This window comes from Aethina tumida, chromosome 4 (genome assembly GCF_024364675.1).
Source record: "Aethina tumida isolate Nest 87 chromosome 4, icAetTumi1.1, whole genome shotgun sequence".
In the NCBI taxonomy this organism is placed as follows: Eukaryota; Metazoa; Arthropoda; class Insecta; order Coleoptera; family Nitidulidae; genus Aethina; species Aethina tumida.
In genome coordinates this window covers 5,437,616-5,454,390 of record NC_065438.1, presented here as the reverse complement: position 1 = coordinate 5,454,390, position 16,775 = coordinate 5,437,616, and the positions used below count along the sequence as shown (strand labels likewise).

At 37.3% G+C, this 16,775-nt stretch overlaps 6 protein-coding genes across 7 annotated transcripts; 3 read left to right on the top strand and 3 right to left on the bottom strand.

Annotated features, from left to right (window-relative positions):
• Positions 1-59: 59 nt before the first annotated feature.
• On the bottom strand, positions 60-1,226 carry LOC109601792 (40S ribosomal protein S18). 2 transcript variants are annotated; one of them, XM_020018074.2, is made up of 3 exons: positions 1,071-1,226; positions 564-851; positions 60-278 (listed from the first exon to the last, which is right to left on the bottom strand). In XM_020018074.2, the coding sequence occupies exons 1-3, from the start codon at positions 1,071-1,073 to the stop codon at positions 111-113; spliced, it is 459 nt and encodes a 152-aa protein (XP_019873633.1). In that variant the 5' UTR covers positions 1,074-1,226; the 3' UTR covers positions 60-110. The 2 variants fall into 2 exon arrangements, with proteins under 2 accessions (XP_019873633.1, XP_019873634.1); XM_020018075.2 differs by lacking the exon at positions 1,071-1,226 and adding an exon at positions 959-1,061.
• A 211-nt stretch (positions 1,227-1,437) lies between these two features.
• On the top strand, positions 1,438-3,716 carry LOC109601790 (vacuolar protein sorting-associated protein 52 homolog). The gene is made up of 4 exons (XM_020018071.2): positions 1,438-2,446; positions 2,496-2,651; positions 2,701-2,940; positions 2,996-3,716. The coding sequence occupies exons 1-4, from the start codon at positions 1,478-1,480 to the stop codon at positions 3,623-3,625; spliced, it is 1,995 nt and encodes a 664-aa protein (XP_019873630.1). The 5' UTR covers positions 1,438-1,477; the 3' UTR covers positions 3,626-3,716.
• Positions 3,717-3,851: 135 nt separating this feature from the next.
• LOC109601789 (DNA replication licensing factor Mcm7) lies at positions 3,852-6,668 on the bottom strand. The gene is made up of 7 exons (XM_049966867.1): positions 6,518-6,668; positions 6,090-6,459; positions 5,596-5,914; positions 5,358-5,540; positions 4,795-5,304; positions 4,406-4,739; positions 3,852-4,345 (listed from the first exon to the last, which is right to left on the bottom strand). Exons 1-7 carry the CDS (start codon positions 6,546-6,548, stop codon positions 3,930-3,932), a joined length of 2,163 nt encoding a protein of 720 aa, XP_049822824.1. The 5' UTR covers positions 6,549-6,668; the 3' UTR covers positions 3,852-3,929.
• A 350-nt stretch (positions 6,669-7,018) lies between these two features.
• Positions 7,019-9,756, top strand: LOC109605732 (conserved oligomeric Golgi complex subunit 3). Its single transcript, XM_020022320.2, has 3 exons — positions 7,019-8,080; positions 8,137-8,529; positions 8,583-9,756. Exons 1-3 carry the CDS (start codon positions 7,081-7,083, stop codon positions 9,632-9,634), a joined length of 2,445 nt encoding a protein of 814 aa, XP_019877879.2. The 5' UTR covers positions 7,019-7,080; the 3' UTR covers positions 9,635-9,756.
• Positions 9,661-14,577, bottom strand: LOC109607722 (DNA polymerase alpha catalytic subunit). The gene is made up of 8 exons (XM_049966866.1): positions 14,513-14,577; positions 14,262-14,459; positions 14,030-14,208; positions 13,351-13,977; positions 13,036-13,200; positions 12,821-12,982; positions 10,026-12,765; positions 9,661-9,972 (listed from the first exon to the last, which is right to left on the bottom strand). Exons 1-8 carry the CDS (start codon positions 14,523-14,525, stop codon positions 9,752-9,754), a joined length of 4,305 nt encoding a protein of 1,434 aa, XP_049822823.1. The 5' UTR covers positions 14,526-14,577; the 3' UTR covers positions 9,661-9,751.
• Positions 14,578-14,958: 381 nt separating this feature from the next.
• LOC109601780 (60S ribosomal protein L8) lies at positions 14,959-16,494 on the top strand. The gene is made up of 4 exons (XM_020018063.2): positions 14,959-15,024; positions 15,234-15,535; positions 15,722-15,925; positions 16,129-16,494. Exons 2-4 carry the CDS (start codon positions 15,241-15,243, stop codon positions 16,401-16,403), a joined length of 774 nt encoding a protein of 257 aa, XP_019873622.1. The 5' UTR covers positions 14,959-15,024; positions 15,234-15,240; the 3' UTR covers positions 16,404-16,494.
• The last annotated feature ends 281 nt before the right edge of the window (positions 16,495-16,775 follow it).

Below are 16,775 nucleotides of genomic sequence, written 5' to 3'. Positions count from 1 at the left end.
AAATACTTCTTAATAATATTATTGATCACAAAAATGATATAATAAATAAAACCACCAGACTTTTGAAAACTTTTATATTGTCTTAAATATAAAATATAAGAAGTAGCAGATTACTTCTTCTTGGACACACCGACAGTACGTCCACGACGTCCGGTAGTTTTGGTGTGTTGACCACGCACACGGAGACCCCAGTAGTGACGCAGACCTCTGTGAGACCTGATCTTCTTCATGCGTTCCAAATCTTCACGAAGTTTTGAGTCCAAAGATGAGGAGGTCAACTACAAAACACAACAAATCCATCAGTAAAGCTCAAAGCTTACATTTATGGGTTTATTTAAATAATGTTTCATTTAATCATGTAGATTTAGAAGCGACAACAGTATATGCCACCCAAGGATGCTCCTTGCGATACACATAATTAGTGTGCAATTCACAAATTTGGGCATGTTTACTGTGTCCCCCTGAATGATTTTATTTTGCACCAGCTACCAGCTAGCATCACAACGACTAGTGACACTGCCGTTTTAAAGTGCACTTAATTAAACACAAAACTGGGGACTTACTTGGTTGTATTTTCCGTCAATGATATCCTTCTGTCTGTTGAGGAACCAGTCAGGGATTTTGTATTGCCTTGGGTTCGACATGATGGTAATGATTTTTTCGACTTCCTCCTCGGAGCATTCTCCAGCCCTCTTGTCTAAGTCAACATCGGCCTTCTTCAAGACGATGTTGGCGTAACGTCTACCTACTCCCTTGATGGCAGTAAGGGCAAACATTACCTTACGTTTACCATCGATGTTCGTACCCAAGATACGAAGGATGTGTTGGAACTTCTCTGGTATCACGAGAGACTAAAAAAAATAATAAAATTACACATGTTTACCTGATCAACTGTCAAGAGGTTATACGACAATACTTTGAATTAACTACAAAAACTACTAAAATATACGAAAAATACCATTATTTATTTATTTCTGTGCACTTGAGAAACTATTTTATATTAAATTAATGCGACTAGCACTTAGGATTACTTTAATAAACTAAGATGAAGTGGAAAACATTATACTAACCATTTTAGCGACGTTTCGCACCAAAAGAAAGAATTAGGGAGTTTTTGACCGGTGTTATGTTAACTTGTGTCGGTAACATAGATTCCTACCTTAACCTGACAGTTTATTATATGCTATGTTGCCAACACCTCACGTATTTCTCTGTATTTAATAACAATTTAATTTTTAACTTGTTTAAGTAATTATTTATATGTTAATTAACCATCAAAATAAAACATTAGTAATTAGTTTAGTCATAAAAATAGCTTATTAATATTTATTTTGTACATGTTCGCTTAATAAGCATAAAAATTAAATTGGACAATTAATTAAAGGCAACACAGCACACTAATCAAAACATTGGGACGTGACAGGTGTCACCCTTTTATTAGTTAGTGTTTTTTAAGTAATTTAAAGTCATAACTAAAATGAGTAACAAATTATTGCAATCATACTCGAATAGCGAGGAAATAAACACACCAGATAATGTGGTACAAGACATTTTAAACACGTTTACCGATTTACGACAATACTCCAAAGAAATAGAAGATGAACTCAAAAGCACCGAGAATGAATCAATTAATGTCTATATTAAAGAGAGCGAAAATATTGCCAGTTTGCACAACCAAATAACGGCGTGCGATCAAATTCTCGAACGAATGGAAGACATGCTCATGGACTTCCAGAACAACTTGGGGAGTATCAGCACTGAAATTTTAACTTTGCAAAAGAAATCCATATCCATGAGTCAAGAATTAACCAACAGGCAATCAGTTAGGGGGCAACTCAGTCAGTTTATTGATGATATAGCTGTTCCTGAAAGTTTAATGCTGGGCATTATGGACAGCCATGTAACAGATAAGGAATTCCAAACACAGCTGCAAATTCTTAACCACAAGATAGGTTTCCTTAAAGAGCAAAGTTTTAAGGACACAAAGTCCTGTTTGGATGTCAAGGATATTGTAGAGAAATTAAAAATAAAAGCCATGTCCAAAATAAGAACCTATTTGTTGGAGCAGATTGCCAGATTCAGAAAACCCATGACAAATTATCAAATACCTCAGAATGCTCTCTTAAAATATAAGGGACTCTATGAATTTTTGTTGTCGAATGAAAGGAATACAGCAGAGGAAGTGTGCAGTGAATATGTGGATACAATGAGCAAGATTTACTTTTCATATTTCAAATCTTATGATGGTAGGATCATGAAGTTGCAGTATGAAGAAAACACCAACAAGGATGACTTGATGGGCATAGAAGACACAGCCACCAGAGGAATGTTTAACAAAAACCTAAAACACAAAGCTACAGTGTTTACTATAGGTAACAGAGGAGATGTTTTAGCACAACAATTGGAAGCTCCAATAATAGTACCTCATGCAGAAACTAAAAATAGAGTAAGTACAGTGTTTTGTTCACAAGTGGGTTCTAACAATTATGTTTTAGTACACCTTTGAATCCTTATTTAGAAGTGTCCAATATGCTTTAGTGGACAATGCTTGTAGAGAATATTTATTTGCAAGTGAGTTCTTTTATGTACAAAATCAGGCTGCCAAGGATTTGTTTATGCAAATTATGGGGAAGACAATACATTTACTACAGGTATACTTTTGATACTTAAATAAACATTTTTACATATTAAATTTTTTAGAAAAATCTGGAGAATTATGTAATGAACTCATATGACTCCATAGGAATATTCTTATGTTACCATCTGGTACTGAGGTATAGAATAATGTGCCATAAAAGATGTGTTCCTGCTTTGGATGATTATTGGGATGCCTTAGAAAGAGTTTTATTACACAGATTTGACTACATACTTCAGTTAAATATTAATAGCATTAAAGACTTTGACATTGCTAAGTTCAACAAAGAAATGGGACCTCATTATGTATGTTAAAAAAACCCTTTTAGTTGTCACAAACTATATTTTGTTACATTTTTAGATTGCTAGAAGGTATGCAGAGTATAGTGCTGCAATAGTCAGTACAAGTGAGAGTTTCCCTAATGAACTAGTAAATAAACTTTTGGCTGAACTACAAGAAGAAGTTGAAATGTTCATATTTAGAATGGCTGGAGTCTTTGAGGAAAGAAAAGAACAGTTAATTTTCCTCATAAACAACTATGACATGATCCTGAACATAATAATGGGTAGAACAAGGGACAATTCAAAGGAGGCGGAGACTTTCAAGGCGAGATTGACGTCGAAAAGTGGAGAATACGCTGAAGAAATTTTGTATCCGTATTTTGGAGAGATTATACAGTTTGTCAAGGAGTGCGAGTACTATTCTGAGAAAGCCATGTTGGATGAACTGAAAAGTATGGAACCGAAAGCTGTGGAGATTGTTAATAACTTTTCAAAAAGCTGGAAGAAATCATTGGAGGAACTCAACAGAGAGGTTTTATTGTCTTTTCCCAATTTAGTGACTGGGTCTAGTTTGTTACAGCTATCTTTGACACAGCTAATTCAATATTATCATAGGTTCCACAAATTGTTGCCACCACAAGTAAGAACTGAGTTGGTTAACATACATTTAATTATGGTTGAAATGAAAAAATATAAAACAAATTTTTGAACCTATTTAATTTAATATATATTTGTAAATAGAGGAAAGAATCATAATGTATTATTTTGTAATTTTTTGTGATAATAGAATTATTTATTAATTTGTTGATTTAATAATTATATACAATTAACGTATTTGTACATGTATATATTTTTGTAATTGTTATTTTTTAATTACATTTACTTTGAAAATGTATTTTTTCTTAGTATTTCAGTAGTCATAATGAAACACAATATTTTATAAAAAAGGGGATGATTTTATTGACAATGAAAACATGCAGTGATGTAAAAACAAATAAAAAATGACACACAACTTAAATAAACGTAAGCTTGGATCTAGTCTGATTCACTTGCCAGACATTCAACTCTTCATATTCCTCAATGCAAGAATCAACTTGATCCGGATTGTAGCCTTTACTGGCGCACTTCTCGATAACATCAGCAATCTTAACAGTCTTACTGTCTCCCGCCAATTCTCTGATAAGGGCGAAGATTTTATCTTGTACGCTTGGCGGTCTGACGCCGGCGTTCTCGAACCTCTGGTTGAGCGAGTCTTTGCTCATTTCCATCAGACGGATGGCTTCGTTCACGTCGTTTTTGTCCACGGTGTTGGAGAGACGAAGTCTCGCCAGGGCGGTGGAAAGACGTAAAATTCCCAGTAAGTTTCTGGCTGAAGTGAACGTCATGTCGGTAGAATTACGTGCCTCCTTCCTTAATTCAACGTAGGCATCTGGAAATTAATTTTCATTAATATAAACTCCAACGTGGTTCAAAGTTTGTTGTAACTTACTGACGATGTAGTCGGTTAAATCTTCTGGAATGATTGGGTCTCTTTTCTTGCACAAAGCTATGTACTTAGCCATAACTGACATGTCCAATGGGTTGCTTTGAGTGGGTGGTTGTTTGCAGTGCTGGTGCACATAAGTAATATGCTTGGCAAGTCTAAGATCATTGTCTCTGTCAGCCTTGTCTTGAATGAGCCACAGCAAGTCGAAACGAGACAAAAGAGCTGCGGGAAGTTGAATGTTTTGTTCTATGGTCCTTTTGGGGTTGTAGCGACCGTAAGCCGGATTGGCGGCAGCCAAAATTGACACTCTTGCGTTCAAACAAGTCATTATTCCCGCCTATAAAAAGCAACTTTTAGTAATCACAGATATATGTAAGACAGGAGTGTTGTACCTTTGCAATACTGATGGTTTGTTGTTCCATCACCTCGTGAATGGCCGTCCTGTCAGCATCAGCCATTTTATCGAACTCGTCAATGCAGCAGACGCCCTGATCAGCCAAAACTAAGGCGCCACCCTCCAGCATCATTTCGCCGGTAAGTGGGTCCTTCATAACCGCAGCGGTTAAACCGACTCCGGAAGAACCCCTGCCAGTTGTGTACTGTGACCTGGGTGCCAGACGATCGATGTAGCCCAAAAGTTGGGACTTGGCAACACCAGGATCTCCCATAAGACAAATATTAATGTTGCCACGGATTTTCATGCCGTCGGGGCGTCTGTCGACACCACCCACCAGTAGAAGTAGCAGAGCTTTCTTCACATCGACGTGGCCGTAAATCTCAGGAGCCAGGGACGTTGCTAGTCTGGTGTAGAAGTCGTCTTCGGCGAGTACGGCCAGTTCTTCTGGTGTAAGCTGCTTGGACATACTCTCATCCTCGGTTGTTTTGTTCAGTGATATCACCCTCTGTAAAAGTACCAGTATAAAATTGCACAAATTTTATTAGGTGGATAATTTACGTGCGCCTCCAGGTAAGTTTCAGATAGAAGCCCACCAGCAATTTGTTGGAAACCTTGTCTGATCAACGGTAAAAATATACCAGTCACGGCGATGTGATCTCCAGGCAACGCAAATCTCGTATTTTCGCCTCGACAGAAGACCGTCAACGTCCTCGGAATGTGTCCCACCGGAACTTGATCACTCTGCAAGGAAAAGGCACTTAATCCAAGTCTTAATTTAGCCAAAAACAAAACGTACGTGCTCCTGGATTTTAACTTCTTGGAACTTGACGAATTTGGATCCGCGGGTCTGCAAGTACAGTCTGCCCCCGGATTTATTGACGCGACAGTCGTCACTGGGACACGTCACGATGGGCATGAAGCTGAGGGAATTGATGGGCTGGTAGGTTTCGGCGCCGCATTGGTCGCACGTATAGGTGGCGACGCTCATCATCGGTTTGACTTCAGTGCTGCGGGTCACTATGCCCCTGACGGTCACCAATTTGCCGATGTGTTCAGCCTTTACTTCACGAATTGGTACTGTTTTACTTGTGGACATGTCTTTGAAGTAGATTTCACTGTAATCAACGAGATTTTTTATATAAAAATAAGCTTGAATCATAATATAAGCTTAGAAACATAGAAAAAACGAGGGAAAAAGATTAAAAAATATGTAAATATGGCCAAACTCACAAATTGTAAGTTTTCTGCAATTTTACTGATCTTAAATTTACTAGTAAAGGTAGTACTTACAATCTCCTCATGAGTTCTTGTGGGAATTTGTTTCTGGGGTCCCTTTGTTCATTGGTCTGTCTCAACCTTTGTTCCATCATTAATCTGTGTTCAATGTAAACATCCAGAGCATCTTTGGCTACAACATCCTTTTGTACGAAGGTGGGTAGAATTTCATACACCACATCAGAAGCAATGTTGGTGTACCGCCTGGTGTTTTGTATAATAGCATCAGCCAGATCATCATCAAATTCATTCACATCATCTAATTCAACATACAGAGCAACTTGTTCTCTGTGTGCGAGTTTTGTAAGTTGATTGGAATATTTGAAGTTCTTGGTACCGTCCTCGTCTTGGACGCAGAACTCCATGAAAAAAGTTTTGAGAGACTCTAAAATTGAACAAAATTAAAACGTTGTATATTACTAGAGACTTAAATGGGACATTACCTTTGTCTTTATCATAATCTCTTCTTGCCATTTTGGATTGTAGATGAAACTTATAATATGTAAACGCTCAATGAGAAACACCAAACACAAATACAACAAACTGTTGCGGGAAGAGCACAGCGAGGGAAAATTGGCGCCAATTTGAACCTCAACGTTCAACGTTGCCAACTATAAAAAGAATTCGACCCCAAATTAGGAAAGGTTTGAATCAAATATATATTTATTATTTATTTATAATTTGTTAATATTAACGTTACAAATAATGAGATGTACACAATGTAATTCAGTAGAATACAACCACCATTGGCAGGTATTTCAATTTTGCAGTACGAAACAATTTATTAATTTTTAAGCAATTTCTTACAACCACGTAAACTGTAAATTTACCACTTATTATCTTTAGGACGTCCTTAATCCACCCCTACATTTAATTTTCAATGTTTTTGGAACACCCTGTATATTAGCTATATATATTATTGTTGATGTGTCAGACGGGTTTAACCTCACTTTAGGTAAGGCAAAGATGTCATAATTATACCAAAAAGTAAATAAATAAAGTTAAAATGAATCAAACGGTGGAAACACAAGAAAAGTCGATTGAAGCTCAGGTGCAAGAGAACATAGCAAACTGGCAGACTAGTACTAACCCACTTGCACCATTATCTGATGAACAATTGGATTTAATATATGAGGTGGCAGATAAAGTAAAAGAGCTTTATTATGGCTCAGATGAACAACAAGAAGAAACCAAAGTTGAAGAAAGCAAAGAAAAGGATGTACAACCTTATATACATATGAACAGAGCTTATATCAAGTGGATGTTGGCAGTGGAAGAGGAATTGAAATTTGAGAACTTAAAAAAGTATCAGGTTTATGAGGAAGAATTGCAGAATCACCATGCAAACTGCGAAAATTTATTTCAATGCGCCAACGCAACGTTAGATTCGTTAAATGAATTAAAGGAAAAGTATGAAAATGTGACATCCAAAACTAATTACCTGCACAACTTAAGTGAGCAGTTAATGGCTCATCAGAGAATCTTAAAACAGAAAAAGAGCAGTTTGAATGAAAAACTAAAATATTTCACAAACTTTAATAAACTGCAAGACAATGTGGACAAGTTTGGAAACAAAATTAACACCAAAGAATTCACAAATATCCTTGATAGTATTGGTGAATCAATTCATTATTTAAATGATCACATGCACTTCAAAGAATCCAGAATTTACAAGATGAAATATGAAAGTTTACTGACCACAGCCTTAAACAAAATTTACAACTATGTTAACAACATTGTTATAGACACCACCAAACATATTGTAGACTCAGAAATGAAGGCAGTACCACTCACATCATCCAGCAATGACCCCAGTGTTGACACAGCATTCTCTTTGTATTATGGGAAGTTTCAAAGTGCTGCCACCAAAGTTAAGTTCATCTTAATGCACTTGGAAGACAAGGAGGAATCCAGTGAACAATATATGAATATTTTAAGTGACTGTCAGAAGTCATATTTGGGGCAAAGACTTCCAATTCTTTCAGTTGCTGTCACCAAAGCCCTGGGTAAAATAATTAACATTAAATTCTATAAATATATTCAATACAACTTATATTTTCAGTTGAGCTGAAGGAAAGGCACAGAGTGGACCACAGTGTTTTATTTAGATCATGTTGTTTATTCACCATGAAAGTGTGTCAGGATGAGGCTAGATGTTATGGATATTTCTTCAGCAAACCTTCTTACCAACTAAGTGATTATTTATCAAGGATTTGCCAGCATTTGTATGATACTTTAAGGCCTTGCTTAATTCTAATCAACCACATTGAAGTACTGAGTGAACTTTGTGGTATACTCAAGAAGGAAATGTTAAGTGACAAGGTTGTAGCAAATGAACAGCTGGAAAAATATGTGGAGACCATTAAACAACTGTTACAAGACGTTGAAGAACGTCTTGTTTTCCGTACAAACATATTCTTCCAACATGACTTAACTGGATACAAACCTTCACCTGGTAAACTAGCACTGATTTGCTTGGGTTAATATTAATAAATGTTATTTTTTCAGGCGACTTAGCGTATCCAGAAAAACTCAAACAAATGGAGAATATTGCTATGGAATTCCGCGAGTCAAGACCCTCATCAGTTGCCTCTTTGGAGAGTCAAGAAGTCGCTACCATCAACTCCGGGCAATTCCGTTCTTACACCGGTAATTCGCCGGCTGATTTACACGGAATGTGGTACCCCACAGTGAAGAGAACCTTAGTGTGTCTATCTAGATTGTACTTTTGTTTAGATAGGGATACATTCCAGGGTTTGGCGCAGGAAGCACTGGTTATTTGCATCGGCACTGTGAAAAAAGCTGCCGACCTGATTTCCGATAGAAAAACTCCCATGGATGGGCAACTGTTTCAGATTAAACATTTATTGATAATTAGAGAGCAGATTGCACCTTTCCAAGTTGATTTTACCGCCAAAGAAGTGGCCTTAGATTTTAGTACAGTTCCAAAGGCTGCCAGAGAGTTGATTCAAAAGAGAAGCAACTTGTTCACGTTTGGGTCAAACAACGCCCTACTTGAGTTTTTGTTGGAGGGCACGCCGAAAGTTAAAGAATACTTGATTGACTCCAGAAAGGAAATCGACAAACAACTCAAACATTCCTGCGAATTGTTCATATCACAAGTAACGAGGTATTTAATTGGGTCTCTGTTGGTTTTAATTGAAAAGTCTGAGCACATTCTCAAGATAAAACACGTGCAAAACAACGCAGAACTGACTGTAAGGAGCCAAGACTTTGCCCAGCCGCACAGGATTGCCGAAATCATCGTCGAATGCCAGAAGAATATGAAAAACAGGATACCAGAAGTGCAGAAGTCGATGCAGCTTTATTTGGCGAATCGTGAGACTGAATTTATTTTGTTTAGGCCCGTTAAAAATAATGTTGTTAATGCTTTTATTCAAATTGATCAGATTTTAAATAAGGGGGGCTTCAGTGCTGATGACCAGCTACAAATTGCCTGTCCTTCACCTGAACAAATCAATATACTGATTTGTTCCGTATCTTTGGCGACGGAACAGGAAACCTTACTCACAGAGGCAGCTTCAGCCTCTCATTCATGAGGAAGGGTTTTATACAAGTAATAATATATGTGTAATGTACAGTATAATTTGTAAAATTAAAAATTAAAATTAACAATGTACTATAAATATAAAACATATAAGAAACAAATGGTGAAATTACATATCCTCATCTTCCTCTTCATCTTGTTCCTCTAATGCTACAAATGTTGTTGTGTGAGCACTCTTGATTTCGTTTGATTCGTTCTTTTTTGTCTTGAATATTCCTGAGAATAATTCAGTTAGATTAACAACTGAATATCCAGACTTATTTATATATCTTTCTACAGTTTCACGCAGTGCATGGTAACCAGATTCAACTTTTTGCTCCATGAGGGGCTCTAAAAAAAATTAAAGGTTTAACATCATCAAGTAGGAATAATAATTTACTTACTTTTATTTAATTTTGTAAGATCAAATATGTGCTGGAAATAAGTGAGTTGAGAATAGAGATTGTACTCCGAGTATTTTCTATACATGACTCCACTTTTACATAGAGTACAAATGGGGTACTTTGCAGCAAATCTTAGCGGCATCCTCCTAGTGTCGTTAGTGCAAGCCGGATCTTCGCACGTCAACTCATTAGCATAATATTTCCGGATGTATGAGTTGGCGCTTAAGCTAAGCTGGTTTTGAATATATGGCAGGTACTGAATGGGTCTTACGCCACACTCGTTGTTAGCACACTTCTCCAAAAACGGCACATTCCCGACCAAAGGTCCGTCTATGACGTTTTCTTGCTTACAGTCGAAACAAACAAACTTGAACTTGTCCACGTTTCTGAACTTCACCTCGGGTTTGGTCAGGTTCTCACCCTGAACGTCCGACTTAACAGTGGGTCTCTTGAAGGACGAAGTATCCAGACCTAGGCATTCGGCGATTTGGTACGCATCAGTGCCCTCAATTGGTTCGCAAATACGCGAGACCACCGGATGTATCTGTTGCGATAGATAGTACTGAGTGTCGATTTTTAATGTGTCTGAATTCTTCAACTCATCCACATGGTAAGCTCTTTGAGTTGCCTGCTTACCACTACCATCATCGCAGATTACGTAAGGCACTGTGTCGCCAGCTCTGAAGTGACCTCCTGATTTCTGGTTGTATCTGAGAGCTACCTGGACGTGGGGAAGCGAATTTTTGTCCGTGTACATTCTGGGATCCTTGGTTAACTGTTTGGTTATCACCATGAGGGGAATGGGGACTTTGCCTTGTTCCAGATCGTCTTTAACTTTAGCCAAGTAGGCGTGGATGTTATTAATTCTGTCGTCGGCGCTTTGGTCGCTTAAAATGTGTTCCAGTACGAACTTTCCAGCTTCTGAAGCCAACTGCGACCAATCACGTCTTACAATATCCAAACCCTTGTACTCCTTATCAGCTTTCAGTTGACCTGCTTTGGTTTTAGTCAGTGTTACAGCAGCATACTTTTTCTTCTTAAGCAGCAACAAGTACTTGAAAACTCCATCAATGTCCAGCTCTACTTGTTTGTAAAGCTTGTTGACTTCCTGTTTGATTTTCACGCCAATTTTCATCACTTGATCATAATCAAGGCAGTTGGTGTTGATCATAATACTGTCTGTATCACCATAGACGACCTCAAAGCACATTTTCTGTACCAAATCTCGAGTGTTTGTTAAAATTTCTCTGCCCTTGTATGTGACCAAAGCAGCCAGGCTTTTGGCATAAAATCGGGAGTTGGAGAAGCCCAAACAACCATACATACTGTTGGCTGTTAACTTCAACGCCATTTGTCTGATGTGGTACTGCATTTTAATATCAGCAGAAAGATCAGGATTGTTCATCAATTTTTTCACCTCCCGTCTGCTCTCGACAAGTTTACGAATCTCCGTGGGCAAAATGCCTGGTGGCAAGCTCCTGTCAGGCAACACCATGTTCTCTTCATCCAACATGGGGGGCATTGTGGTGAAGCAAATATTGTACTCTTGTATAATACTGGGATACAGCGAATTAAAGTCCATGAGCAGGATCAGTTGGTCGTAAAACCCTACTTTCGGGTCCAAAACCAAACCGCCGGAGTAAGTAGGCTTCTTCCTGGCGGCGGTGGACTTCTCCTCCCTCTTCGTGTACTGCTTGTCCGGCACGATGAAGTCTTTTTCCGAAAAGGCGTGCAGTAACAAGAACTCGTTACGTTCCGACCTGCCGCCCAGCAACGTTTTCGACATGACATTGCCTGCAATGTTAGTGATTTGAAGGGCCAAAGGAATGACGTTCAGGTCGTACAATATTTGTAGAATATAAGCAGTGTCTTGCATGGTGAAAGAAATAAGTTTTAAAATGTCGCTGGAGTTTAGGTACATTTTCGGAATGTCCTCTGGTTCCAATTCGATTCTTAGGCCCTCTTTTATTTTTAAGACGCTTGAGCAGAGGGTGTCCAAGTCGTAGGAGCGTGATTTGATTAGTTCTTTAGCTGATATTTTTATGTCACAGACGAGGCGTCCAACAAATAGCAACCTTTCTGTCAGTTTTTGAGCTCTTTTAACTTTACTCATCTTGTCTGAGTTGGTGTTGCCCAAAGTTCTCAGCCTTTCGCATATTACGTTGATCTGGTAGCCTTGTAAGTCGTGGCCTACAATTAAATCGGGGTCGATTCTAGAAAACTGATTTATGAAATAGTTGAGCAAAGCTTTTTCCGAGTCCATCTTCTGCACTTTAGTAGCTTTGTAATTCTTCAATGCGTTGTGTATATCCAAGGGCATTATCTGGCTTTTTGGACAAGTAAAAACGCAGAAATGCTGCTGAAATGGAGGCTTTGGAGCTTGTTTATCGACCGCGTATTTCGTGTGGGTCAGACATGAAATCATTACGATTTCGTTTTGCATCGTTTTCGGATTAATGACGGACCGCATGTTGATGGCTGAGACGACTAACGGTGGTGGAGGGATCGGCTTAAGGCTTTGCGACAAACCGACGTCGACGATCTTCGTATTCACCTCGAACTGACACCACGTCACCGGGTTTGAGACAGGGTTCGGGTTCTTGATGTCCAGCCAACACGGTCCTTTGATTTTACGTTCCAATAACAAGATTTCTAAGTAGCTGGTGTTCAGGCCGAATATTTTGGAGAAAGTCTTTGGCGGTGGGCGAATGCTGTCAAAGTTAATATCCGCATCACCACACTGAAATTGTGTTATTTAAATAATGTTTGTTGGATTTTTTAAGGGTTTTACTTACAGGATATCTGACTTCCATGTATTCAGATTCTAAAGGAATTTCTGGATTAAAGGGATACTTTTTGGTGACAAATCTACTCCTGAATTTAGAGATTTGAAGTGGCTTTACCACAGAGTTGTTGAATTCTGTGTATAAGTTCATTTTTGAATTTGTTTCATTTTCCTAAAATACCAATAATTTAAAAACTTCATTGAATTTCTAGTTTCACAAATTACCTGAGCTTTAGGTAACACAAATAATCTCCTGTCTATGTCTCTAACAGCAACACAACAGCTTACAAAATTCTTTGCCTTTTCACTGTAAGTTTTACCAAAGAGATACACAGTTCCCTTCTGTCTATTTGGATCTTCAAATGCATCCCACCAGTAAAATCTAAACACCTGTAATATAAATCATTAATTAAAGCTTTATAATTATATAGTTAACATTGTAATATACATTAAAATTCCATGTTAATAAGCATTATTCAAGTCTTCTTAGTTTACTTGTTCTTAGTGCATGCAACCCAGTTATATAATCAATATACATACTTTTTCACCATCCACATTAATAAGTGGTATATCAGCAGTGCTCAAATCAATTTTGGTCTCTTCTACAGTATTATTAACAGACTCCTGTGAATTCATCCATTCACTCATGAACTCCTCTTGCATATCAACCATTGAAACCTCCTCTGGTTCCTCCTGGACAACTGTTTTCTCAGATTCAAACTCTTCAATTGCAGTAAAGTCAGAATCATCAAAATCATCTTGGGAGAAATCATCAAAGGTTACATCTTCAGACACACATGAATCCTCAGCAACTTCAATTGGTTTGGGTTTGGGTGTTTCAATTGGCTTTACCTCAACTGGTTTGGGTTTTTCTTCTATGACAGGAGCTTTCTCCACAGGCTTGGCTGGTGGTGCTTCATCATTCTCATGTTTTTCTTTCAGCACAAACTTACTTACATTAGATGTTGGTCTGGAAGCCTTTACTTTAATAGAGGGTGGTGGTTTAAATGAGGAAAATGTTTTCATGTATTCATTAGCTGCTTGTTTTCTGGATGATAACTTGAAACTTTGTGAATCTGTAGTTGATTTTGCTGAACTTGTTGATGGGGTTTCATTGATTTCACCTAAAAGTTCTGATAACATGGCATCATCATCAATTTTGACCTCCTGGAATTTAATACATTTATAATTTAAATAAAAATATATTTTGTGGTGGTACCTCTTTTTTCTTTGGCTTAATATTGGACATCATCATTTGTAAACTACCACGGCCAGCATTTTCAGACACAGCCTTCTTCTTCCTTTTGGTACCTTTGCCCTTTTGAGCCTGGGATATTGATTCAGCATCCAAATCATCATCAAAAATGTCTCTGCCATCTTCCACATATCCACTTCCATCTAATCAAATTGGAGAATGTAATATTTATAAGATATATATGAATAAAAAATACCATCATCAACAATCCAGTCATCATCCAACCTATTCAAGACTTCTTTGGTATATTCTCTTTCATCAACCGTTTCGTACACATTTTCCAATTCTTCAATCTCATATTTATTTCTGTTACCGCTTTTCAATTGCTTAAACTTTTCAAAAGCTTTTGACTTGTAAGAAGTATCCCTTTTTTGTCGTTTTGGCCTCTGTTCAGCTATAATTACGTTCAATTATAAATTGGAAGGGTATTAAAATTAAATTACTTACGTGAATCATCCATTTTAAATTAAAATTGTTAATAGAAGCAGAAAATCAAATACACTCTGTTTACCGAAAACGGCGGGAAATATTATTTGTTTGACATTTCGTTAACCTAGTTTTGGCGACTTTAAATCAGTGGTCTCAACCGTTGTAGATTATTAGTAACTGTAAATATTATAAATATAAATTTATATTTGTGTTTATGTATCTGAAACTTTCGCATCTAATCAGATAAATATATGTAATTTAATAGTTATTCCAATTAATTATAATTACTTTTTCATTTTAATAATAATTTTTAATAATTTATTTGTTAACATAAATTGTCGTTGCGTTTTTGACAAAAATTTATAATTAATTAATATTCGGCAATTTTCTTTAAATTTTATAATAACTAAAATCTCACAGATTAATTTAAATATTCATGGGACTTTGACATCAGTAGGTTGGTATTGAAAACGTCGGAAGTGACATCACGCGGACTTTTCATTCCTTTCATTTCGCGTAAAGTCAACACGGTAGGTTGATTTTTTGGTTGTGTTCAAATATCTTAAAAAATATAAAAATCTAGACACCATCGTAAATTAAATAGCGTTTAATTGTGTACAGACAGTGTCTAGTTATTAGTTTGCAACAATATTTTCACAAAATTCTCCATAATTTGGACTTGCAATTTATAAACAGTGAGTATTTAAGGTTAGGTTACTAACAAGTCTGTACATTCCAGTCAAAACATGGGACGTGTAATTCGTGCACAACGTAAAGGTGCGGGATCCGTCTTCAAATCCCACACCAAGAAAAGGAAGGGAGCGCCAAAACTCCGTTATTTGGACTTCTCCGAACGTCATGGCTACATTAAGGGTGTCGTTAAGGATATCATCCACGACCCAGGTCGCGGCGCCCCATTGGCCGTTGTGAACTTCAGGGACCCCTACAAGTTCCAGACCAGGAAAGAATTGTTCATCGCCCCTGAAGGCATGTACACTGGACAATTTGTGTACTGTGGAAGGAAAGCCAACTTGCAAATTGGTATGTACCTTTCTACTTCTTGGTGAACAGTTGTCAGTGTTTCTGTGATGATTTCTAGTGTTTCCTAAATTTACCTACCTACACCTTGAGGAAATATCTACTAGAGGCTCTTTCTGATTATTAAAAACAAATAAAGATGAGCACATGGAGATTGTGAACATGGACTAATCATGTTTTTGGTTTTAGGCAATGTTTTGCCAGTAGGATCCATGCCTGAAGGTACCATTGTGTGCAACTTGGAAGAAAAAACTGGTGACCGTGGTCGTTTGGCTCGTGCCTCTGGTAACTATGCCACAGTCATTGCCCACAATCACGACACAAGGAAGACCAGAGTCAAGTTGCCTTCTGGTGCCAAGAAAGTCATTCCCTCCAACAACAGAGCCATGGTTGGTAAGTACAACAATCTAATTTGCTTTTACTTTAAATATTTTATAAAATGTGAATTATGTGATGATTTCTAGTTTTTCCTAAATTTACCTACCTACACCTTGAGGAAATATTTTTACTAGAGGCTCTTTCTGAAGCTGCCCTATTCAATTAACAGTTTAATAGTTTTTTTTACTGTTGTTTACAAGATGTATTTGTTGCTTAAGGTATCGTTGCTGGCGGTGGTCGTATCGACAAGCCCATCTTGAAGGCCGGTCGTGCCTACCACAAATACAAGGTGAAACGTAACTGCTGGCCTAAGGTCAGAGGTGTTGCCATGAACCCTGTGGAGCATCCCCACGGTGGTGGTAACCATCAACACATCGGTAAAGCGTCTACCGTCAAGAGAGGAACATCCGCTGGTCGTAAAGTCGGTCTTATCGCTGCCCGCAGGACTGGTCGTATTCGTGGTGGAAAGGTCGACGCCAAGAAGGAGGATTAGACTAATACATAAGTTGGTTGCAATGTATTTCATTTGGACTATTTTTATATTTTTGACCTGTACTTCATTTGAAATATATTGATGATCTGGAGTTTATTTGTATTTTTTTCAGTCCATAAACAGAAGTGTGATTTGCTTCAATTTCTAATTAAATATTAATTAATAATAGATATATTATTACAATTTATAAAGCAAAACTCAATTTGACCAACTTCTTAATCTTAATTACTCTGCAATAATTTTATTGTAGGCATCTTTGTGATTGTGAATATGAATAATATAATAGTTTATTATCTATAAGATTGAAAATTACTCATTTGTAAGTATGAGTAATGAAGGTTTCCATTATGTAACATCAAAGTATTGAAATGG